Raw genomic sequence first — 26,197 nt, forward strand, 5'->3', positions numbered from 1 at the left:
TCTTTTAGTCCTGACTTGCTTTTCCAAGGCCTCCTATTTTTGAGTCTGTGTACATGTTATTGAAGAAGCTCACATGTCATTCCAGACTGCAATGGAAGTGATGGAGTTCAGCAGGGAGGAAGTACAAGAAGTTCTGAGGCTGTTGGCTGGCATTTTGCATCTGGGAAACGTTGAGTTCATCACTGCTGGTGGGGCACAAGTGTCCTTTAAAACAGGTGAGAAGGCTGTGCATCCAAATCTGAAGGTTTCTTGGGGTTCTGAAAGCCTTATTCGTTGTTAGTATATCTGAACATAGCAAGGACAGGCAGTGAAAGGGTTTTACTACTTTTTAACGTCTGTAAACGTTGATTAAAATGTTACTTTGGGAGGATGGGGTTTGACAAATAAGGCACAGTAGTCTGCTGCTGTATACTGGGTCTTCATTTGGGAAGACCTTGGAGACATATTTATTCCATTAACAGTAATGAAATTCTATTTGAATTTAATTCCTTCTTTGAAATATTCTCAAGTTGATAAAACTTAAGTGCTCAAATACATTCCCTAACCAAGACCTTCACTGAAAGTATCTTTTTTTAGAGCTTTCAATATTTCAGTTACATATCTGAAAGAATGTGCTGGTATGTCTAAAGATTGAGCTGGTGGGCATTTAAAATGTTTGTTTGAATATGGCATTAGAGAGTAGCATTCTGTACTGCTTTTTATACCACATTATAGCAAAACTGGAAATTAAAGTATGCATGGAAGAAAAATTTCATTGGTTTATCCTCATCATCCCAAGCAAAGCAGAAACACATTCATGTGGAAAAGAGTCAATTACTGTTTGTGTTTGGAAAAATGTGTTAGGGCAAGTAGTGGATTGTTTGAATTATTGACATGTAGGAGAAAAATAAATATTTGTGACTTACCTGTGATGTATTTCTACTGCTAATTTCCCTCAGATGTACATATTTATGCCTTTTCATGAGCAGCAAAACAGTATCCTAGAATTTCTAGTTGTGTTTTCATCTCTAAACCCTGTCATTTCAGGAGCATCTAAAATGGTGGTGGTGGTAGTAGTAATAATAATGGTAGAAAACAAAACTGGTTTCATAACTTTGTACATTGAAGGACATATTTGTATTTTTCTTTCTCCTTTTCCAGCCCTGGGTAGATCTGCTGAGTTACTGGGGTTGGACTCCACACAGCTAACAGAAGCATTGACACAGAGGTCGATGATACTCAGGGGAGAAGAAATCCTAACACCTCTTAGTATACAACAGGTAAAGGCATCTCAGTTTTGACGTGTTTTTAGGGTCTTTGAAAGATGTCTCAGTCTTCAAGTCCAGAGAAGTCATTGATCACTCAAGAACAGAAGCTTAGCTCATGCATCAGAGTTGTAACCAAGATCCCATCTATTATTCTGGCCAGGACTCGTAGCTTGTCTCCTGTTACTTTTATGAAGCCTGATTACTTACCATTTTTTTCAAATTCTAAACATGTAGGCTGATATTCTTTTCATTTTGGAGACTTGTGTCGGGGGGTGTTTTTTCAAAATTTTCAGGAGAAATATTTTTACAATTTACAAGAAGGGAATTAGAAATAGGTATGTATAACATTATGCTTCCCTCTGGAAAAGGGTGAGTTAAGGTATTATTTCCTACACTACTACTTCCTTCATCCGCAACTTAAGTTTATAATTTCCTAGTTTTTTGAATGCTTTAGCCTTGAAATGTAATTTTAAAGCCACATAGGTGTACAGCTGTTTTAAGCTAAACTGTTAAATCTCAAATCATGATGCCTTGTAAGTGTTAGTATAATTGCTGTCAAGCTACATAGGAATAGGAAGCCTCTTGCATTATACATTGCTTTGTGCTGTGCTAAGGACACTGACCAGCAGAGTCTGGTCATTTCTCAGTCAAGGGGTGGTTGATGTGTTGTGTATTTCTTTAATGCAGGCAATAGACAGCAGAGATTCTATGGCTATGGCACTTTATTCTCAGTGTTTTGCTTGGGTCATTAAGAAAATCAATAGCAGAATCAGGAGCAAGGAAGACTTCAAGACTATTGGAATTTTGGACATATTTGGATTTGAAAACTTTGAGGTGGGTTTCAAAAGCTTATTCAAATGGCTTGTCTGATATTTCTGCTTTATTGCTTTACATATTTTTATCCTCTTCTCTGGAACTTGATTGTTAAACATGTTATGACTTAACCCATTCCCTTGTTTACAAATTAAAATACTTGAAGTGTATGCATTTTTGAAAATTTCTTGTCTCTTTAGGTAAACCGTTTTGAGCAGTTCAATATTAACTATGCAAATGAGAAGCTTCAGGAGTATTTCAACAAGCACATCTTTTCCTTGGAGCAACTGGAGTACAGCAGGTAAGAGAGAGAGGACAAATTTGAAAGAATTTCGACAATATGGTATTCACTTGAAATCTTAGTTTGCAGCTACCTTAGCTTCCTTTGAAAATCTCTGTCTGGAGCTGTGTATTTTATAAAAGCAAGCTGATTTTGCTGTGATTTGCAAGATAAATACACCAGCTTCTCCTATTTCTACAACTAAAATAATTTCAATTAAAAGGCCTGCTTTATTTTCCTTAGGGAAGGACTAATTTGGGAAGATATTGATTGGACAGACAATGGAGAGTGCTTGGATCTTATTGAAAAGGTAAGAAAGAATTTGATACTGTTACCTATTGTTCGTTTTTCTTCTGCAGTAATAGGTCTTAAAAATATTTGTTAATACAAAGAACAAGTGAAGAGACTGGTAGAGCTTGCATGTTTAAATAGCAAACTTTTAATCAGATCATTTTCATGTATGTTTATATTGAGAATTATATTGTGAGCTCTTTTCCTTGTAGCAACTTTTCTCTGTGTGTGATTATATACAAAAGCAGTATTTGGAGATGGTTAAAAGGAGTAATTTGATCCATGCTCACTCTTGCCGTCAGTCCAGGCGGGCTGTGTGAGTGTATCTCCATGGCTGGGTGTGTGATTGCAAGAGCTCAGCCGAGCACAGAAGCGAGTGGCAGCGGGCAGGAGATCCAGCTGGCAGGACGTGACTGCAGTCAGGGCAGTGTGGCTTTTCAGGAGCTGCTCTGGGCCCTTGGGACATGGCTTATTAAAATGTGCACCCAGAGAACTGTGTTTTTCTGAGAGGCTGTATCAACCTGGAGCTTGCTGGACACATTAATTAATTGTGGGGCAGCTTGGTTTGTTTACCACCTCTTCTAGCATGAGAAGTAGGGAACATCAAAGGAAATTACACAGGGGTATATGCAAAGCAAAGGGAGGTTGTGCTTCACGCAGGGCAAAGTTAAACTGTCCATCTTTTGCTCTGCCCCTGGGCACTGTGGGTGCTAATAGTTTGCATTGGTTCAACAACTGGGTACATAATTATATGGAAGAAACTTTTTTGAAAGGCTGTTTTACAAACTCCTCGGACTCCTGATCGTTGGAGATCTTGGAGGCTGGGGATATGTTCTGGGGCAGTGTCATTGCATGCATCTAAAAACTGCCTACATCAGGAGAACTGTTGATTCTTCCAGTAGCTCGTTTTTCTTGCCCACAGATCATGTGCTCTGTATTTCAAAAGGAGTGTTGCCAGAAAAATAGGATTGCAGTCACCTTCAAGACTGGTGTTTTAGTAGTATATGACTTTTTTGTGCCTCTCTGCACACAGCAACTTCAAGGACTTTGTGATTTTTCCAAACTGGGGAAAACAGCTGTGTCCATCTGTGCACTAATTCATCTTCTCCCTCTTCTTGCTATTCTAGAAACTGGGACTACTGGCACTCATCAATGAGGAGAGCCATTTTCCTCAAGCTACTGACTCCACCTTACTGGAGAAGTTGAATGCCCAGCATGCTGTATGTGATGTTTTGCTGATATTTTCTGTGCAAATTATGTAGGATCTCTTTGCTTCTGTAGAAATTCATGGTTCAAACATATGGGTGCATAGTTCTAGAGGCTTTTTTGGATGTGATCCTACTTCCATGGCAATCCATATAATTTGCTGTCAAGGCTGAGTTGGTTACTGGAAGAACATATCCTTGTTGCTGTTCAGTTAAAGCTTTCCATTGTGGTGAATCAGTCAAATTCTACTCTTAATTAGAACTCTGTCAACCTGCAGTAGGTCAGATTATTTAGATCTTCAATTCCCTTGATTTAATGAAGTATTCACATCATTCAGTAAATTACGTCATTCACTGGAAGTTTGCTGTTCCCTCTGTCCAGGTTAGTGGTACCTTTATTTGGGATCCTTGAATTATTTTTCACGATTTCTGGGATGCAAGCATATCCACCAATCTTCATAACTGCCAGCTTAAGATAGAACCTTCTCTTTCAAAGTGCCTTTTGTAGATGGTTCTGACAGATGGGGTTCAGGTTTAGTGTAATGCCTTTTTATATACTATAAATCTGTTATTACTGCATGTGAAGCAGCCCAGACTAACAAATCCTATTATCATTATGAATTGCTTGTTTGCTTTTGGAGCACTAATCTTCCAGGGAGTTCACTGGAAGACAATGGTCTATTTAGGTATGGGTTGAGAGGATAATGTGACAACCCCCTCCAAATATTTTTCTCTTTTTTTTCCCCTCCAATTAGAACAATCCTTTTTATGTAAAACCAAGGGTTGCCGTTCACAACTTTGGAGTGAAGCACTACGCTGGGGAGGTAATTTTTATTTGCTGAAATTATTCCAAGCAGAATTTTCATTAGCTTAATTTTCCCCCAAGGCTGTTCAAAATTAACTAAAGCACTCTGTTCCCTCTGCACTTTTTACAGTACCGCTCTTGTAAGAGGTGCCTGACTGTTTGGCTTTGTTGTTTGAACCAGTTCTGTTTCCTTCTAGGTCCAGTATGATGTCAGGGGGATCTTGGAGAAGAACAGAGATACTTTCAGAGATGATCTCCTGAACTTGTTACGTGAAAGCAGGTAAGTTTCTGCCGTTTTTGTTAAGGAAAAAGGGGTGTTGTATCAACTAATTCTGCCAGGATTGTTAAGGAAAAAGGGGTGTTGTATCAACTAATTCTGCCAGGATTGATCACCTAATTCTGCTGGGGTCTGAGTATGTTAGATGTTGCATAGCATCAGACCTTGACAGACCTGAAATGAGCATAGAATGAAATAGAGATGAGCATATCATATCACAGAAATGAGCATATCAGAGTTGCCTGTAAGCAGATCTGACTGTAACAGGTTCTCACAAAGTCGAGTTTACCTATATTGTAGAGTACCTTGTTGCTGTTCAGTCCAGGGCATTCCTAGGGAACTCACTTGCTACTCTGTAATGAGTAAGGATTGTGGAAGCTGTTAGTGGTTTTTAACTGTTTCAGAGTGCCTCATAGGCAGCATGTATGTGTGGTTTTTTACTTCACTTTTGTATTTCTGGTATTCCCTAATTTGGTTGAACACTTGCTGTCGGGGACTACCACAGTGCAAGCTGCCATACAGTAATTGCTTCAAGGGGAGAACTTCTGTTAAGATTTATCTGACTGAAAGCTTGAGCTTGGATGCCTTTGGTACCTACATGTCTCGTGTCGTTCTGCTGTGTAAGGTCTTGGGATCCTTACAGTGGTACCCTGTGAGCTGGGGCAGTACCACATCCCTTTTTGTAGGTATTTGGTTGAGGCTTCAGGACACACAGAGGAACAGTAGAAGAAGAGGGAGCTGAGCCTGGGTGTTGCTGTCTCATCTACTGCCCTCCCCTATCCCATCCAGTCACCCTGCCTTGCCGTGCAAGTTGCTTGTTTGTAAATCCCTTAAGCCCTTCTGTGGAGGGGAAACAGTTAATAAGCATTTCCCTCTCTATGTTATTTGTTCTGGATTTATGACGTTTTGGCTATAACATCTGTCAATTGAAGCATCTAGGTAAAAAGAACAAATGAGTTAAACTTGGCTGGGCCTAGTTTTGCTTTTGCACCAACATCTGTGTGGAGCTTGAATTAAAATATCTGTGTTTCTGTAGAAATAGTAAGAGGAGGGTACCTAACTGATAGAGTAGAAAACAGCATGCACCGCTGGTATCTAAAGTGAGGCTTACATGGGTGGCTATTTTGTGTTACTTCCCTAACCAGTCTTAGTTCGGGTACAATTCCAGTTGCCGTCTGCTGGAGTTTTGGTTGAGTGAGTGGAGTAAAATGCAGTAAAGCCTCTAGGACTTCACACTTCATTTCCCTAATGATGTGTTTGGAGTAGAGAAGAAAGAACCTCCTTGTTTTGTTTTTATTTTTAATCCCCTGCATAAATTCTGCGAAGTCGAAATCTATTGTTTATTAAAAATTGCGGAGAAAATCAATAAGTGAGTTTTTGATGGAGGAGCTTCTTGCTAAGAGACAGTGCTTTCTTTGCATTCTACAGTGGTGAACCTCATAGTCTGTTAAGATCCACTTCAGAAATACTGTTTTACTTTTCCATTTCAGTCTTGATTTCATCTATGATCTATTTGAACATGTTTCAAGTCGCAACAATCAGGACACTCTTAAATGTGGAAGCAAGCACCGAAAACCCACTGTCAGTCTCCAGTTCAAGGTTAGTTAATGTGTCATCTCTGCTCTGTAGCTAATCAGTGATAGACAAACCCTGGTGAGTAAAGAACAGGTGCAGGTTGAAAGAGGCTAAACTTGAGCATGAACACATTTCTGTCTCTTCTGTGACACTGCTAATTAACCGATCCTGGCTAGTTTCAAGTAGACACTAACCTTTGCATCACACCATCCCCACAAAACTGTTGCATTCACCACTTGCTTATTTGTCCTTATTTTAAAGCTCATCTATGAAGTTGTCCCGGTTTGTCTTTATAACCTAGATCCAACCACAAAATCCCACAAAGCCTTACAGCAGTGCCTGTATGCTTAGAAAAATAAGTGCTAAATAAATACCTCATTAGGGTGTTGCCTTGCTTTAACTTAAAGTTTGGAAGGCATTCTTGTTAAACACCTTCTTATGAGGCTTTATAGCCTCTCATCAGAAATGGCACCAAATTGAAATCTAGCATAAAGTCTATCTGCAAATTATTTAAAAGAGAAAGATTGGCATGAAACATCTCCTAAATTGCATGAGTACAAGTCTGGATTAGTTGCCTTTCATTGTGCTTGAATTAATATACATTTGCAGAGTTCATTCACTTTTTTAAAAAAGAGCAGACTCAAACCCCTTAAGGGCAGATGTTATCCTAATAGACTATTGGTAAGTGTTGGACAGAACAGCAAGGAGTGTATGCTGGGGCACACACAATGTCTTTTATTAAAAAACACTAATGTATTTTCGAGACAGCTTGCTTTGTGCTACCATAACTCATCTGAGAAGTACGCATTTCTTGTCACGAGATGGTGTCATTTGCTAGTTCTCTGGGGTAGCAGAACGTACTGTTTTCTCTTAGTCATTTGTATATGTGCAAAGTAGACCTTTAAGATGTTAACCTTACAAAAACAGACCATATTTTTGCACCCATTTGGCAAGGTAGAACAAAGTGTAGTATTCCTTCTGTTCTCTGTCAGGGGCCCTGGAAAACATAAGGGTGATAAAACATGAAATCGAAACATTATTGCCTCTTATCTCATGCTGCAGTAACTGACCATTAACCAGCTGGGCTGCTTTACAAGAGGTTGACCTTCACATCATGCCTTCCCCAGAGAATTAGGTTGGGTATTTTTTACATGTTTTAAAGCCTTACAGGGATTAGTCCATCTTATTTCAACTGAAGATAAGAACTTTGCCTTCACAGTTTTATTCTCATGATAAATTGGTTGACTCTTCTTTTCATTTGATGACCTGCCTAATGCAGGCCTGGGGGTGCATGCAGAATAGCAGAGCTTAGATACCATCTGTTTCAGCCTGTTGATTACAGCAGGGCAAAATCCAAATGAGCTCATCACCTGACAGTGACTTAGAGGCTTGCAGCACTGTGCAGAATCTGGCTGGCTGTACCACAGGTGAAAGTGAAAATAGTTTAAATCATCTTTGTTTAGACTGACCAACTTTTCCAATATCTGTAAGTAGGAGCCTGGAATGAGAGAATTGTCCATGGGTGTAATGTTCACACGGGTTTAATACGGATGAAGCCTTTACTTTTCGAAGCTGTAAATATTTGTCTTTACACAAAGATTTTTGTCTTTGTATGTTCTGTTTAACATTTGCTGCCCGACTCCCTGGTCCATAGGCTGGCAAAGGCAAGTGAACCAAGAACTATCATTTATGTTCCCAGTCATTTCACCGTTTGCTCCCTTTGCCCTGCTCCAGCTCCTGTGCACAGCCATAACTCTGCCTGCTGCCTTTATCACTGCATGCTCAATCACCACGTACGTGCTTGGTCTGCAGATTAAAGCAAGAATTTGTTATAACAGACTGACATTGACAGTTTTGCTCCAAGACATATGGCAGGACGCACAGTGTTGCTCCTTTAAAGGTGCAGTTTCTGTCTCCTTGGCAGCCTGCTCTGTATCCTCTCTGCTGCCTGGCACAAAGTGCCACCTCTGAGGGGTGTAACATTACCATTGCTGACTTTGTGAGCTCTTCAGAGCCTGAGCTCCTCTCCTGGACAATCATTTGTATCTCTGCAAAGTAAATGCAAGACTTCAGTTTAAAAAAGGTTCATCCTACTTAATGATACAGAATGAGGCAAGTTGGAATAAGATATGGAATGATGGCTCAGGCGGAAAAGGGGCGGATGTGTAATTAAAGTAATAATCATAAAAGGACTGAGGGATTTTGTGATTTTTATCTTCAGGCTGAGGTTCAGACAACTGATAGTCTAATGTGCATTGGATCATTCAGAGTTCTAAAGCTAAGAAAAAACCTGTTTTCTTCAGGGAAGATGGAAAATGAGTGGGTTTGGAGTGGTTGAAATGAAAAGAGGAAATCTGAGTTGGTGGGTTTTGCCATAGACCCCTTATCCTTCCTTTTGACTTGCTCAAGTTTAGCAGTTTGGGAATGTGGATCCTAAGTCTTAAGCAGTCGTTTGAAAGATCCCTGAAACAGCAACTTGGTGTTTCCTTGTGAACAGTTTTCTTTGTATCAATCTGTGAATCTTGTTCATTGTAAAACAATGATGCTAGTGTTGATCAGAAGAGCCAGTGGAAGAAACAAACACACAGATATTGACCCCATCTGTTTGGAAGCAAGAGCTTCCACAGTGCAGTAACTTCTGGTGTGCACCACTAGGTGTTGCAGTTAGATGCTCTCTGCAGTGCTGAGCTGCAGGAGCTCTTGTCTAGGGTTATGTTGCTTGTACAGAAATCCAGCTTGTGAAGTGCTCTCTTCTCTCTACCTGTATTTCAGGAATCACTTCATTCTTTAATGGCAACGCTGAGTTCTTCAAATCCTTTTTTTGTTCGGTGCATCAAACCCAACGGGCAGAAGGTAAGATTTTAAATGGTGTCCATCTTTTCTGTACATCTCAGGCCTAATCTTTTGCTGCCTGTCTGGTTATTTATCGCTGTGTGAAGGAGACCGTTCTTCACTGATTTTGTAGAAGGCTCTGCAAGGGGAAGGCACTGGGAAGGGGTTTAGTATTTATTTTGTTTTGCGTGTGGCCTATGTACCTCTTTAATAGTCATTGCTCACAACTCTGATAAATGACTGGTTCTAAGGATGGTTACAAACAGAAGGTAGAAGGCTGCACTTCTTGTGCGACAGCTCTGTGAGACCCTTTTCAGGAAGAAAATATCAAAATGTCAAAGTTTGTTTTAAGTCACTAGAGGCAGTGGTTCACATGCATATAGCAAAACTGGTGTGAATGACTGTCATCAGACTCTTAGTCTTTCAATTTATGAAGATACCTAGATTTGTACATGCTGGATGTTTTGTTCTGTTACAGAATTTTGTTTTTAAATTAGGCTTGGGGACTAAGGCTTACAATATCAATTTGTCTTTTGAGTTACAGGTAATGAAAGGCAGTGTCAAGATTTGCCTAAGTATGTTGGAGGGCTCTCTAGAAATGAAGTGGTAATGGTACAGTAGTCATTGAAATTAATATTGTTCGCCTGGTTCTGATATCCTGGTGTTTTGCACATCTGTTTTGGGCATAACAGATTGTTATTGAGGCATGGTCTGCTTTTGTCAAAAATACAACGGGCAGAGGTGCTGGAGAATCTGATTTATGGTTTTCACATGGACACTGAGAGATTGGTGACTTAACTATAAATCCATATTACCATGTTCCATTTTTCTGGGCTGTCTGGTTAATCAGGATGCTAACAAAACAAATGTGTGGATTTCATTGTTTCAAGGTTTTAGTGCTTCCTGGACGGTACATCCTTGGCTTTACATGTTCTCAGTTGCTGACTGTTAACTCTACTTTTGCACTGCTATTTGTGATGCGCTAAATAACATGCAGATTTTGGGCACCTTAGCAAGAGGGAGCAGCCTGGAAGCAAATAAGAACAACTTTCTGTGTCTTGAGGTGTTTGGTACTCTGAGATGTGAAGCCACCAGGCAGCTGAATGCACGTGGATGACAGAGCCTTGGCTAGTAGCTGGAGTTTGTGAGCTTGTGTGTTTAGCAAAGTCCCTGATCATGGAAGGAGGGCAGTTTTAAAAAGCTTGTTTGCTTCCCTGCTCCTGTTTCTGTCTAGAATCCCCATGACTGCTATAAAGCCTGCCTGATGCCACTGGAGTAGAAGGATTTCAGTAAGAAACTCACACATTTTCCTTATCTGTCCTTTTGTACCTGACTAATAAGACTCATCTCCACAGTAGCAACGTTACAAGGATATGCCATGATTGATGCAAGAAGCAGGCACTTGTTGTATTTCCATAGCAAGGAAAACACTGGGTTCACACTCCTATGTTCCTTGTTCTTCCAGTCTTTTCCCACTAAAATGCTTCATCCCTGACAAACTTGGCATGTGTTACTGTATCTCCGCATATATTTTACTACCATTGAAACAAAGTTCTCACAGAATTAGCAGCTGTGCAAGGAGAAGAAGCTTGAGACAGCCTCAGTCTCAGGGGACCACCTCTAATTGCAGGAGTGCATGCAGGAACAGATGGGGAAATTTCTGTAGAAAATCCCTTTCAATGTACATTTAAAATCTCTCTAAAATCTTATACAAAAACGTTTGTACTTGTTTTCCATTTGCCTTTATTTGATTGCAAATTTGGCTTGAGTCAGTGGCTTTACTAAATAAGAAATACTGTTTGAAGAACAAGAGTCATGTGTCAGTTTCTCTGCTGTACCTGACTCAGTTGAAGACTTGACTGAAAATGAGAAGGAAAGCCATATATAATGCTTGTCAATGGCATTCTTCATCCAGGGAATTGTTATCAAAATGTACTTTTGGGATTCACTGTTGGTAGTTTTGCCTGCTGTACACTGCTCTCTGTCCCTCACTCCACATTGTACAGACACAGCGATTTTTAGTGCTGACTTTGTGATGTTGTTGGTGTCTCTCCTTTTGCAGCAGTGCAGGCACAAGAACAACATTTCACTGCTGTGTACCTTTGCTGGATTCTGTAGGTGCACATCACATTGAGCAGTTTGTAGTTTATCCTCTCATACAACTTTTTGCTTCTTTTCACAGAGGAAAATAAGGTCACTCAGTTTGCACAGCAGTGAGCCAGCACAGCTGAGAGACACATGAGCTGTGCATGGATTACCAGGGATCACCACATACGTGACTCGCTGTGCAGGGCTGGTTAGAAAAAAAACTGCTTGAAACATTCAGATGAGCCTCTGAAGTGGACTTACTCAGATGGAAAGACAGTAAAGGTCTTCACTAAGCAGTTTCCTCTGTGCTTTCCATCTGCAGTCATGGTGATATGGAATGATAAATGTCACTCAGAAAGTACTTAAACAGTGCTTGCCAAATACCTAACCATGTGGAAGAAAGGGGTGTTTTATTGCTTTTTCGAAATACACGGCATTAAAGGAGAGCTGGACCAGAGAGGTTCGTCAAGGAGAGAGCTGAAATTGTGTTGTTGGGAGCAAAGCCTCTCCATGTGCTTGTTCCTCTCTGGATTGGGTACGAGTAGGGGACACACCTATTGGTGAACATCCCTTGTAACTGGAGGGGAGGAGCTGGGGGACTTAAGAAGTGTGTTTGAATTCTGTAGGTGAATGAAGCTAAGCAAATAGAAGTCAAATTCAAGCCTTTGAAAAGCAGAATGTATAGCAGACTACTTTCTCTGCTGTTCTAGATATTGAAGTGTATTCATGTTGGTAGCAGATGTGATAGTTTACAGTAATTATTTGATTGTTCTAATTTTTCAAAAGTTCGGTTTTTAAATATGTTGCAGTGGCAGGCAAAAACAATTCAGCATAAGCAGTAAACCATTGAACATTTACATATGAAAGCAGGTTCTACACTCATTAGTGCAATTTCCTAAAGGGAGTGCACAGAGTATGCGACCTTTTGTCACAAGACATTTCGGCAGACAGGCCTCAGACAGAAGGACAGAGGACCCATTAATCTTTGGGAGACCCCCAAACAGTCAGGGTATCTGTTTCCACAATTTCCAATCTGTTCTGAACTATCCATAACATGGAAACTTTTCTACTTGGTATGCTTAATGAGTATTTTCTGCTAATGAAGTGTCTTTCTCCTCAGCTCCCCTTATCTTCACTGCAGCTGGCAGAACTATTTATCATTTCATCCCTTTGAACTTTAGCACATCTTTCTCTGTTTCTTGGTTTCATGTTTCTTCTCCTGTCTCCTGTTCTATTTAATAATGATTCCTCCCTGCAACCTTGCCTTTTCTGATCTCTGTCTCCTTTTCTTCATGTACCTTAAATTAAAAAGTAAACATCATGACAAAAAAACCCAACAACAACAAAACCAAACCAACAACAACAAAAAAGCCCATCTTTTTAAAACAAGCTGCAGCCATTGCTACAATCATCAGCTGAATGTTTCTTCCAGCTTGCTGCTATTAATAAAGTTGCTAAGCCTTGGTGCCATTCAGGAGACGGATCAGAGTAAGTTTAAGATCTAAACTTCCTATTCAAGCTGTTTCAGAGGCAGAAATTTTCCTGTTGCCCAGAAGCAGCCAGCCTTGGGCAGCTTGGCTCAAGTGCTTTCTCAAGTTTCCTTTTCCATTTAGGATATTTCTTGAAAATATATTGGCATAATTTCCGGTGACACAGTACTGGTATAATCATAGCAAGTGGCCCCACCTCAAAACTCTGCAGGGCCTCAGCTGTGCTGGTCTCTCAAAACCTCAGTTATTACAGCCTGTTTTTGTAATTCCCTGTTCTTGAGACTTCAACAGGTTCAGATGTGGCTGTTCTCTCCTGCACATAAATAGGTGCATGCACTTCTCTTTGGTTACAGATCTAAGGCCAGTTTGGCCCTGACAGACAAAATCCTGGCTTAATTAGAGTTCACATGAAGTATTTGATGTAGACAAAAATTTCACTTTTTATATTGTTTTGATAGGAAACTTGTGTTGGTGTGTGCTACCGGGCAAGAGGGTTGCAGGGTCTCCACTTACCTCCTTGTCCACTCATTTGTTGTCTGTCTCATTCCTCTGTTGTAGTGATAGTCTTGTCACTGTCAAGATAAAAGCTGCCTTCTCTCAGAGCTTGTAATAATCTCTAAAAGGACAATTGTGGTTTTTATCTTCAGGTTTTTATATTAACTTTTTTTTTAATCTTAAAATTTAATTAGGTCAGGTAAATAAGTGAGACAAAATTAAACCTGTATTTTAAACCTACTGCAGGGTAGGGGCTACAGGGAGCAACAGGAGAAATGAAACTGGTAATAACTTTGCAGTTCAAAGGAAGACTGGTAGTAAAAAAGTCTGTAATAGATTCTGTGAGGTCTACTGCTGCTTAGAGTCCTGTCATGCCCCATATTCATTCTGAGACAATTAGTATCAAGGCAATAAGATTGTTAACATTGCTTCTGGGGACAGAGCCGTTTGAAGGCGTCAAGGTATAGCTATTGGCACCTGCAGTGTACTTGGAGGCATAGGTCATTAATAGCCACGAGACACCCTGGAATAGCAAGCAGTTTGTCCTCTAATATGAAATAAGATACAAACCTATTTTGCTTGGCACCTGAATTGAAGCTGTGTTATTAAAATAGCTCTGAATCATTACAAATGTAAGTAAAGCATGATACCAACCTAAACACCAGGTAGAAGTACAGCTCAGGAATGCAGAGCAAAGGAACAGTGATAGCAGAGCTTGACCCCATCTGCAGGGTGATTGTGTGCAGGGTGATTGTGTGCAGGGTGTGGAGCAGGTACAAGTGCAGGGAGTGCAGTAGGTGAGCTGGTTGTCAAGCTGGAATTGCAGTTTTGTCATATTGAGACTTGACTGTATGAATTACTGGGTTTGCCTTCTAGGGAGATTTTTTTTTTTGCAGAAATACGGATAAGAAGAGTGAAAGTCTAATGGTACTGCATTGAGAACAGCATTGACACATAACTTTGGAAGATTCAGGGAGAGAAACTCTGAACTTCAAGGATATTCTGCTGTACTTGAGCCACAGGATTGCTAAGCATCTGCATAACTTTACTTTCAGAAGTCTTTATTTTAAAAAAATTATCCATAATAAGGTGGTGTAGTTCCAAACTTCTGTGCCTATCCTACTGGAGTTGTATACCAAGCATTTGCTTTATACAGTAACATTCAGCAGACTCTGGGTCTCCCTACAGGGGAGCAGATGCCTTTGTGAGTTTTTAAAGATCCTGAGCCCAGCAGTTAAAAGCTAAAAAGTGTTAGGCCCTAAATGGAGGTGTCTCTATGGTTTAGTCAGTGGCCGAGCCCTGGGGTAGCTCTTCCTCAGCAGAGCTGCAGTGGTGTCTGGTACTGGGAGCTAGCAGATCACAGGGCAAATTTGACTTGCTGTCCCTAAGAAAAAGGTAATAGATAGCCTGATCATGTTAATAGTTACTCTGTCATAATTTGAAAGTAAAGGGAATAGATAATATAGCCCAGGTGTAGAAAGTTATGGTCTAGCAATATTCATTTACAGCTGTATAAGCAGCTCATATATTAGAGATCCTTATTGCCTTTTTTAAAAATCTGTCTTTAATCTCAGTTGTTCTCAATAAATACTTGGTTTAAGAAGACTTTCTGGCTGCCAATTATTGCAGTCATTGCTTCTGGAGGAAACAGAGCCACAGACTGAGCACAGATTGGTCTTGTTCAGGCAGCTTGGGTCAGACTCAGGGAACTGCTGCTCAGGCTCATCATTTGGGAGAAAAGCAACCATTTCCCAAAAACACAGCATGTTGGCCTGGTCTCACAGGTTGGGGGCCAGTTGCAAACTATTTATCCCTAGCCCTTTAACTAATTCATAAGGCTTTATTATTCATAACCAGGAAGGCACAGTCGGAAGGTGTGGTGTCATGCCTGGCCAACGCCACTTAATTCAGCTACCTGGATCTTGTCGCCTTGGGTTTTGCGGAATTACACAGCTTCAAATCAAGACTTGTGGAGTATGTCCCAGCTACATCATTTTCTGACACATCACTTGAGTAATTAGGTCAGGCACTGGAAGACTCAGTCCTTAGGTAAAAGTGATAAGGAGAGTGGGTGTGAAGAAAGCAATCGCTCCTGCTCACAGAGTGCTGGCAGTAATGTTACGTGTGAATCTGAATCCCTGTCTGAAAGAACAAGATGATTCCTGCAAGGTGTTCTGTGCTATGTGTAAGCCATGCCTCTCTTCAGTGTCCTCTCTGAAAGATCACTCCCATCACTGCTGCGGTGCAGGCTGTTTATGCTGCCTGACAGAGCCACTGGGTTGTCCCTTTGTCCCCATCTCAGTGTCCCCGCTTGCTGGGCTGAAGTAGGTCATTCCACTCTGCGGGCAGTCACCCAGACAGGCATGTTCTTCTTCCTCATCAAGGTTTGTTGTTTGCTAAGCAGGGCTGACGAGCCATTCCTTTGCTAAGTGTATTAGGGTTTGTCTTTCAGTGACCGTGGTTAAGGAGTTTAAAATTGAGCTGTTTAAGGCTAGGGACTGAGAGCTGAGATGGGATGCTGCAGGCGAAGGAGCAGACACTGCTGTAAAGGTTGCATCCAACTCCGGGCAGAGCAGGCAAACAGAGTTTTGCGTGTTTTGCAGCACATACCGTTTGGTAGGACTGTGTCCACAAGTGGTAGGAGCAGTTTTTGGATCTTGGAGAGCAACTGTGGCAGTATGTAAGCAAGATGGAGGGACACATGAGGAGCAATTGCTGCTTCGGGAGGGACTTGGAAGGAGGTGGTCAGAGTACCAGAACAATTCTGTGGAAAAATCAAATGCCCGGGGATGGGATATTTTTAATGTGCAACATTTGCTGTGTAGTTCAATGTAATATCTAGAAGTGAGAAAGATTTTGACTGCTGCAGCAACTGATCTGCCAGCAGCAGAGGATCTTACTGCCTGCAGCTGACTTCAGGCACTACAATAATTCTGCATGTTGTGCCACCTGATGGATTTTTTTGTGGTTTATGAAATCCTTTATCTGTGACTGTGTGGTGTGGATAGGCGTTTGTGGAACTGCAACTACTGATCCCAAGTCTGAAGTATTTGCTTTTTTAAATACCAGCAAAGAACTTGGCTTTTCTTCCTTCTTGTGGGCTCTACCAAGCATTTGAATTGCAAACATTGTCATGCAAATGCATGCGTTGAAAAACTGTGTACTTCATCAAGCTCTGGAAGTTTTCTTCTTTAACTACTACTACAAAAAAAAAGTCCCCCCATCTCTAGATGGCAATTTACATTCAAACCCTGTTTGCTGTGTTCTCATGGTAACTACTCCAAGGGAACATGCACAGTCCATGATAAATAGACATCCTCAGAGCTCCAAAAGCATCACTGGGGTACAGAGTATTGTTCTTTAGCAAAAACTTTAAAGTTCACAAGTCTCTTCCTTGCTAAACTATGTCTTAGGGCATTCTGTGCATTTTATCTCTTAAGGTTTAGGAATTTGTTGGCTGTGAAAATATATTTACATTCTTGCTGCCTATAAGGTGAGATTAGCCCTCGTGTCCTGTTAGTCAGGAATATCTTCAGTGATTGCTGTAGAGCCAGCCCTCGCTAGGCTTGACTTCCTTTGAGCAGCAGCAGGAATGAATTAAGCAAGTACAGCCAAAGATATCACATGAAAGACTTGAAATACCAGTGAGCTGAAGAAAGCTCTGTTCTGTGTGTGTCTGCGTGTGTGTGTGCATAGCTGCAACTGCTAAAGATTCAGTGTTTCACAATGGACGAACGCTGAAGGGGGAAAACATCTTAAGAGGTAAGGGGTTTAATTCATGCAGGTTTTTAAATTATTTTAATCTTGCATACTTGAAGCTGCAGTGGACTTGTAGAAAAAGGATAGAAAGTGCCTGGAGTTTGGCTGAGCAAGCCATACTGGAAATGTTTCTGGGGTTGTATTTTCTTTTAAAGAGGGTAAATGCATGCAGAATCAAGTTTATTAAAAAAGAACTAAATTTACTGGTCTAATCATATTTTCAAATGCCAGGAGAGCTTTGCTGCCAAGCAGTCTGCTTTAATAAATCACACTTTGTTTGAAAGCTAAAGGGGTGATTGTTTGCAGAGCTGGGAAAAAGTCAGCAGAAGTAGAGCTGTGTGTGCAGAGGGGGAAAGACCTGTGTTGTAGTGATGGGCTGCTTTCTGTTGATCAGACTATAGTGTAGATTCAGGAAAACCAGCTATGAAAAGTTAAGGATTATACTATTCCTGCCATTTATTAACGCATAAGGCATGTATATTTGCATTGATTACATAGGAAAGCGATACTGGGGACAAGTGTGTTCAGGGTGGGGGGAGTCCAGCAAGGTATCTTCAGAACCCAGAAGTCTAAATTAATTTTGTAGTTTTACTGAAGAAACTTGATGGGGCACATTTGAAACAGTAATTTTTTGCCATAGAAATACAGGAAATGGAATATACCTGGAAAAAAATTGATTGCGGCAGTAATGGAAAGGACAGCATAGCAGTTGGTATATTTTGAATTTCTTTGCTCTGTCAGCTCTCCCTTCTGCCCCCAATGAAATAACCCTCTAACACAGCAGGTAAAATAGTGCTGTTCACTGCTGATTGTCTTTGCTTCTGAGATCTGCACTTCGTGCCTTGCTTTCCCACTTAAGGTTCTTGTCTCTGCAAACATTAGAATTCAGCCACAGGGTAGAAAATTAGGATAAAATTGCTTGAGAGAACCTGTTATGAAGGGAATGGGTTTGATCCTGCATCATTGAAGTCTATGGGAGTTTTATTCTGGTCTCAAGAACTGTAGCCGTAGATTTGCCTTGCAAATCTAGATGGAGGATATATGATCTGATAAAGTGCCTATGGGACCAGGAAACAGAGTTGCCATAACTTGTAGCTGTTCTTCTCTCATCGATATTAAAGTATGTCCTTTTAAACTCCAAGTGGTAGCAGTGGTGGTAGGTCAAAATGTAGCTGGTTTTGTTGTGTTCATATTGATGATATGTATTCAGGATTTCTTTTTCTAAATCTGCTTAGTTTCAAAAAAGATAAGATTTATTTTGTTTCTCATTTGTTGGCTTATTCAAAAAAATGTATTTACAACCTGTAACAGAAATGAAAGCATAACAGATAGATAGATAAATTACTGATAGGAATTATCTGAAAGTTAGAGTGCTGTCCCAACTAATCACATATCTTTGTCAAAGCTACACTCTGAACACAAAATCTGTGTCAAGAGCAGAAGTTAATGTTGTTTAAGAGTAGAACTTGGATCAGTCACTAAACCTTTTTCTCTTGGACTGTATTTATCTGTTTATGTGCATACATATATATGACTTTTCTTAATTTAGTCACAGGATGCAGCGAACACTTCAGGAGGGAAACCTCACTATGAGGCATTTGTAAGGACTAAGTGCACTTCAGAACATCTGGTGTCACCTCAGCAGATAAAACATTAAACATGCAATGCTTACTGAAAGCACATCAAAGTGTTTTATGTTTGTTGTCTTACACTCAGAATTTACCATTTCTGGTGGGTTTAGGCAGTTTATAAATCTCAGTAGCAAGGCAGGTTCATTCTTAACGCTGTCCTTAGAAGTCAGGTTGTGGTTTCAGTTGTATGAGGTGGAATGTAGCAGCTGTAAAGTCCGTGTTTGAGGACATCAGCTGAGCCGCACGGGTGGTCAGTCTAACCTACAGGAAGTTTTTGGCTGACACATGGTGAGGTTTGAGGTTGCTGTCGTTGGTTTGTCTCCTCTCCACATTCCCGATGTGTATTCTCTGTTCAGGCAACAGCAAGCTGGGCAGCTGGTGCTGCTTCCAGGAGCTTTGCTGGGAGGTGATAGCAGCACAGTTCCTCAGGCTTTGTGGGCAGTATTTGTTTTGTTGCTTGGTCCCAAGCACCAGGCAAGCACGCACACTGTTCAGGTCTGTGAAGTTACCAAGAAGCTCATTGCACCGTGTAAATCATTTGGGACACTGGTAAATTTTTTGGTTTGGCAGCCACCTTGGACTGTGGCACACACCCATGAGCATTATACAATATCTAGTGTAGAGAAGGCAAGTTTGTCACCAAACTCATACTGCTATCTTCTATTTCCACTGTTTACATGATGAGATCAATCATGGCATTTTTGAAGCACACTCTCTATAGATCTAGAAATCTTAAAGTATGTGGCAAGTAGGTGCTTTGGAGGGGTCTCCAAACCTTTAGTAGTGAAGCAGAGACAATGCAAATGGTTTGAGAGAAGACATCCACTTTCAGAAAGCCAGATAAATGTCTGTGATACTGGCTTTCTCAAATGAATGGCTGCCCCAGCTTCAGCTTGATGAAGATGAGCTTGTCCACCTGCAGCTTGCCAAACACACCATTTGTGCATATTTAGCCAAAAAAGAAACAGTGACCAGCTTCATCAATTAAAAGTAGTATTTCAAAGGGAGAAATGATGATTTTTATTAGAAGTGGTGTAGCGCTTAAATTAGCTTCAAGGAAGTTTTTAATGTAGGCAAACAATTCACATGTCAAGCAAAATTGCATTTAGGAAAGCTGATTTTATCTCAAGTGTCTCCTTCTGAGTCAAACATTAAGGGTTATGTTGGGTTGTATACTTAAGCCAGCCTTGGAGTTTCTCAGGGAAGAAATGACTGTTCAGCCATCTAGAATTACCATTTCCCTGTGACCCCTGGCATGTACAACATAGCACCTCTCAAATCAGCCTGGTTCTTACAAGACATGTACATCTCATTGGCCTCAATGAGCTCTAAGCACACATGTAAATGCTTTGCTTAAGTTATTACTGCCAGCATGTAACAGAGCGCCTGGAGCCACAGTACCTCTTGTCACACAGCTGTGAAGAGGAGAGACATTTGTGCAGCTCCCTTATGGTGCTTGCCCAGCCTAAAGTCACAAATCATCTGCATAGAGAAAACAAGACTTGTTACATCCATTGCTTCCAGTTGTGTGTGCTCCATGCAGCTGGCCAGTCTCAGGAGAAAGAGTGCTGGTAGGCAGCAGTGAAAATGCACTTAACTAGTCATGGAGTCTCAACAGTCTTTTTTCATCATGATCAGAAATTATGGAAGAGGGGTAGAAAAAAGCCCACTTCTAGGGCAAGAAGAGCCATATTCTTACTTGAATATGATGCAACAGCTTGTAAGGCCATAAGTAAGGGCAGGTCTTTTCTCCACATGTTCATCTTAAAAATGGATCGAGTCGACCAAATGTGTGGTTCATGTAACTAAGTGAAGGTGGAACAAAACCTTACTGAAACAAAGGGCTGTTGACCAGCATCCATGGCTGTGAATTCTGCAGGCTTGGAGGAGATGAGCAGTGGCATCACAATTAAATCACTCAGAAGGCAGTTGAATGTTAAATTAGTTAGGTTCCAATGTACTGTTACCATCTATTATAACTTACTCTTTCTCTTGCTCTTCAGATATGTATTTGTAGATAAATCAGTTAATAGTTACTTCGATAACCATATTGATGTGAAGAAAGTTTATTGCCATTCATTTTGGATAACCCTCCACCATGCTAATAAAGCAAAGTGAATTTACTCTTACTTCACAGTTGTATAGGAATTGGAACAAAAAAGTCGTATTAATGCTTGTCAGTGCATAACCTGTCGCAATGAGGTGACAGTGATGGTGTTTTTTCTCTACTGAATGCAATTAGTATCAATGCAGAAGACACAGAATCTTCCTGCTCTTCTGGCCCAAGGTGATGTTGACTCACTGGTGTGTGGCCTCTGTGGCAGCACAGAGAGCTGTGATCCACACAGCTCCTCCATCTTATGTTTATATAAAATATGAAGAAATCAGTAAAGGAGCTTTTTGTTTGACTTATACTGGGCATTTCAGAATTACCAGAAATATCTAATTTGATTTTGATGCGGTTCTCAGAAACATCAAAGAGCTCAAGGATGAGACTTTCCAACTCTCAGTGGGAGGATGGGACAGGACTGTTGTGTTATAACAAAGCTGCCCAATGAGAACCTATTTCTTGCCTTTTCCTGTGAAATTAATGTACAAAAGAACAAACAACTGCCTTCCTTTTCTGCCCCTGCCCTGCAAACATACACATACACACATTTCACTAGTCTTGTCTAGTCAGTTGCAGATCTGCAAAGCAAGTCCTGAGTATGTAATGTAAAAACATATAGGAATACAAGAACAGCAGCTCAGAGGACCAAATTCTAAGAAAAATGCCAAAATTAGACAGACACTTTCTGAGATGTACTGAGATATAACATGTAGTAGTAATTAACAGACCAGTTATATGGGTTGAGCTGGGCTGTTCATGTGGGCCATCACACAATTCTTGCTGTAAGCTAGGTGGGCATCTGTGCTGGTCACAGGAATCTCCGTCACTTCTGTAAACTTGAATTTCCCCTCTCTAGACTTAAAATTGGTCTTAAATGCAGTGTTATGGGGTTCCTGATACTTAAAGGAGATCTCCAGACCACACACTGCAAGTCTGCTGCAGCACAGCTCTGGAGCAGCGCCCCCCCCCAGCACCCGGGGCTCCCTTAGGTTGAAGTGAGCCTTTGGAAATGATCCAAATCAGCCAGAGCCACGTGCAGCCCACTGGGGCATTTTTGGTGCAGAGGGGCTTGCACGCTGGGCACTGTGGCAAGGGCCAGTGCAGGGAGTTGGGAGGCAGAGATGCTCTGGGAGGGCTGGGTAGGAGAGCCCAGAGGCAGCTGTGAATGGAGCCCTGTGCCGGGTGGGAATAATCTGCCCTTTCAGTGCTGCCCGACCTCCGGTGTCCTAGCAACACAAAGCTGCTCGGCTGAATATTTCGTGGCGTTCCTCATTTGCACATGTCAGATACTGGCTGTGATTTAAGCCTGGCTGATTGCCCATTATGGCTTTCGAACAACAGGCTCATTACAGGAAGGAGAGGAGAAAGGGCTACTCGGGAGATAATTTTATAAAACCACATACTTTTTTTCGGCAGAAGAACGGCTCTGAAACGTTTCCTTGCTTGAGAAAGCACAGACCAGCAAGTCTGAGCATTACGTCAGCCTTGTGCTTTGTAGGCATCTTATATGGAGAGAATGGACTGCGTGCAGGGGCAAAATGCACTAGAGAAGCTGCTGGTGGCCTCAGTATTGAAAAGGGGGTGTGACCAAGTGCTAACTTTTTAACGTTTCTTGAATCTGATTTTGATTTTTGTTTCTGTGAAGTCACTGGCCCTTGGGGCCATACAGTAAGTGAGGACATTCCACATTTAAATCATCTAGAGACAACTGACACTTTTATTATTCTAAATCTTGTAGTTTGCAGAGGTGTGATTCATGATTGTTGTGTCGCACAGCTGGGCAGCACAGGTTAGCTCACAAATGACTAAACTGACTTCTGAAATAGCAGCGTATTTTAAGTATCCTCTTTAAAGCAATGCCTCGAAATGGAAGAATATCGAGATGTAAATGGTATTTGGGCATGGGGTCCTAAAGAGAGAGGATGTGATGAGATCTACAGAAGCAGCAGGTGGGTGCCCAGGACTGAAGCTGGGAATAAAGTGAGATTTGGATTTAGAATCCTCTTCTACTTTTCTTGTGCTCTAGAGTTGGTGTCCCTTGTCCCTCTGTGGAATGCAGTGGTAGCGCCCTCCACCCGTGAGCTGGAAGTGAGATTCTTCCACCTCCTCCTTTTTACTTAACCTGCACTAGAGAAGAGGAGGCAATAACCCTATATCCTCTCTTCCTCTGCAGGCAGCTGTAGTCTGAAAAAAGGTTGCTCAGTTTTGTGTCACCAGGGAGAGCAAAGAAAATTGTGATAATGTGGAACAAAGTTATCTGCGCTACCATTTGAGGATGTACTGCTGAAGTGATCCTGTGTTAGCATTTCAGTGAGAACTGGCTTCTTGGAGGGTTTCATGGGTGAGATTAGTTGTAGTAGCGGTACACCAGCTACTAGAAACACACAGGATTAGGTTCTTACATGGATTGCTCCAAGGTTTTACAGCAATGTCAGGCTTTGGCTGTGCAAGATGAAATTCATCTTAAACATGTTCTCTCAAGTGTTTCCATCCTAGTTTTCTATACTCTGATGAAACTTTGTACCTTTCGGGAATAAGCTTAATACCAAGCACCATTATCTGAAGAAACCATGTTAGAGGGACCATGGTAGCACATGTTTTTATTGCTTTCAAGCATTTAGTAGTGTATTTATATGCCCGGCCTGCCAGTAAATTGTCAAATAACAAAAAAAATCTTGTAAGGTGTTGATAAAAAAGTCTGGCATGGAGGAGTGACAGTACAGTGGAAAAATTAAAAATTAAAAAAAAAAATTATAAAAATAAAAAGGGTGAGGTCTCAGTCTGTGTAAGTTATTTGATGACATGGAGGGTCAGGGTTACTCCCTGCAGCTGGTCTGTGTGTAGCCTCAGCAGATGTGGAGTGGTGTGTGCACAAGTTTTCTTAACCCATAATGAACCATGGTAGTGTTGGTGTTGGTTGTCTTGACATGGGGTTGGTAAGGAAGGGTAGCTGTCCCTGCAGTTAGTACTTCACAGTATGTTTCTTCATGGTAGGCCTGTGGCTCAGGCAGCCTGATTGATTTTCTTCAGAAGAAGCCTGCTGACTACTCACAATGTGGGGAGAATGAGGCCAGATTGGGGTTTAGTCTGCAGGGACTGGAAGCTTTAGTGAGGATGACCTCAGATGAAATGGCAACAGATTCCTCACAGGTGGAAAGGAGGGTCCATGAAAAGTTCCAGCTGGGGTCCATGCTGCGAGTCACACCTTCTGTCAGTGTGCTAAGACCCTGCCAGCAAGGCTTCAAACCTTAAATTCCTGTTTCCCAAATGCTTTTAATTGCCTGTCTCACATGGATGGTCCTGCAGTTCGGGGACAAACAGCCCATGGGACTTGCTGTGCATTTCAATGGAGTCCCTGAATAATGTATTCAAACAAGGGCTCACTTCAGCTGAAAGTTTAGGCAATCACAGAGCTCTAAATATGCCCTTAGAAAACTTTGGTATCTCCAGCATTTAAGCCTGTGCCTTTAACAATCTGTTCCTATTCCATTAAATTGTAACCAGTGTGTAAGAAATAGCAGTCATTCTGAGTAGCTAGCATTCCTCTGGGCTCTTATGAGAGAGGCAGCAAATCCTGGCCTCGTTTAGAAGAAATCATGGATACCTTTAAAAAGGAAGGTTCACAAAGAGGCTGTTGTGTATTTACTCAGGGGTAGCATTTAGTCCATACAAACCCATCAAAAAGATTACTCTGAAATGCAAGAGTACAAAGACAATAACTAATAAAAAGTAGATTAAATAGCCCTGCAGTTGTGATTTTATTGTTGTTGATGAAAGCATGAAATCTCAGTGAGCCAGTCTGAATAATTTGAACATCTTTTCCCCAACAAAGCAGTCAGGAGCTAGTTTCAGCTCTTCTCTTTGCTGAATATAGTCAAGCAGGACCTGAAAAATGACCACAGCATCTTTGTGGATGGATCCAATTCAGCAGTGTCTTGACCAGGTTGAAATCTTTAAGCACTAGTGCAAATGTGTAGCAATGTACAGCCTCATAGCTCTTAAATGGATTGCAGTCTTAAAAATGTCCTTGGGATGCCCTTGCTTGTAAAGTAAGCTGGGTGACAGGCTGAATATAAATACAGAAGCATTTTCACATTCAGTTATTGAGTCTCCTGCTTTGACTGTTTTGGTAGAGTAGAAGACCACTAAAATTACAGTGCTCCTTGTATTCAGTACTATTTTGAGCACAGGAAACTTTAACCTGTGGCATGAGAGTAGCTAATTTTGCAGTCTGTCTCTTATCTGAAATACCCAGGGCTGGAAGATGAGTGATGCAGGTTAGATGCAGTAACAGGAGTTGAAGTGATCAGCTAATGGTGTAAATGATTGCTGCTGGTAAATGCAGTGCTTTCACTTCAGACCTGCAGACTGTAAAAAGAGCCAGCATGTCATTACCGAGCTTGCAGTGAAATCTGGCATGGAGTTTGCAGCAGAACTTTCTGAGTTGGAATATACCCATGAGATTGTTGCAATATACCCATGTTCTTTTTCTAGCAAGCTACCACCAGCAGCATCAGTCGTTTTTAAAGGCTTTTTTTGGAGTTTTGGGGTGGGTGTGTGGAAAAGGGCCAGGAGAACTTTGGACATGTGAAATGCTTACTGTTATTTTAGGTTTATTCAAATATTCCTTGACTTGCCAGCATCATAGAGTAGAAATCCCAAATAAATGTTAGTTGTGGCATGTTCTTTGTTTTTATTGTCCTGTATTTTTATGGTGTTTATCTGGAAACAAGTACTCTGCTACAGTAAGGGAATGCCTTTCAAAACAAAGCATGTGTCAAACTTGTCTGTGTTTCAACCCAAACCTGTTCCAGTTAGAGCTGGCTGCATGCTGGAGAAAAATGTAGAGGGTTTCTTCCTTTGAAATAGGCTTTTAGTGAGTGGGACCTGATGCTCCAGGTCCGTGGGCAGGACATGCACAGATTTTAATGCTCCTTGTGCTGGAAGCACATCAATTCTGAGGTCAAAAATCTGTTGAATAAACTGTTATTACCAAAGCTGATGGTGCAAATGAGTGAAGAAATGATGGCTAGAAAAGCAGGGGGTGAAATGATTTGTTGTAGGCAGGGGTATGACACACACAGCAGTGCAGCTGCAGTCTCCAGGTTTGACAGGCCTTATCTCTGCCTGTCCTGGTGTCACAGAGCATTTTCCTATTGCGGGCAAGGGCGTTTCCCTTTCACTTCTTTCAGGTTACTGGCTCGAATCCTTGACTCTCAGTACAGGCTGCCAAGCAGTACATTTGGATGAGAATCACTGAGCATAATTTGGTTTAAAAAAGCAAACAATGGGCATGCAG

At 41.2% G+C, this 26,197-nt stretch overlaps 1 protein-coding gene across 1 annotated transcript in view; it reads left to right on the forward strand.

The window, feature by feature from the left end:
- MYO10 (myosin X) overlaps positions 1-26,197 on the forward strand; it is a 162,407-nt gene that overhangs the window by 101,191 nt on the left and 35,019 nt on the right. Inside the window, exons 10-19 of the mRNA XM_032117673.1 lie at positions 86-215; positions 1,141-1,259; positions 1,935-2,081; positions 2,261-2,361; positions 2,584-2,650; positions 3,759-3,851; positions 4,592-4,660; positions 4,839-4,921; positions 6,409-6,517; positions 9,266-9,346. Coding sequence (XP_031973564.1) covers positions 86-215; positions 1,141-1,259; positions 1,935-2,081; positions 2,261-2,361; positions 2,584-2,650; positions 3,759-3,851; positions 4,592-4,660; positions 4,839-4,921; positions 6,409-6,517; positions 9,266-9,346 — 999 coding nt within the window. The remainder of the gene's footprint in view (positions 1-85; positions 216-1,140; positions 1,260-1,934; positions 2,082-2,260; positions 2,362-2,583; positions 2,651-3,758; positions 3,852-4,591; positions 4,661-4,838; positions 4,922-6,408; positions 6,518-9,265; positions 9,347-26,197) is intronic.

This window comes from Corvus moneduloides, chromosome 1 (genome assembly GCF_009650955.1).
Source record: "Corvus moneduloides isolate bCorMon1 chromosome 1, bCorMon1.pri, whole genome shotgun sequence".
Lineage (NCBI taxonomy): Eukaryota > Metazoa > Chordata > Aves > Passeriformes > Corvidae > Corvus > Corvus moneduloides.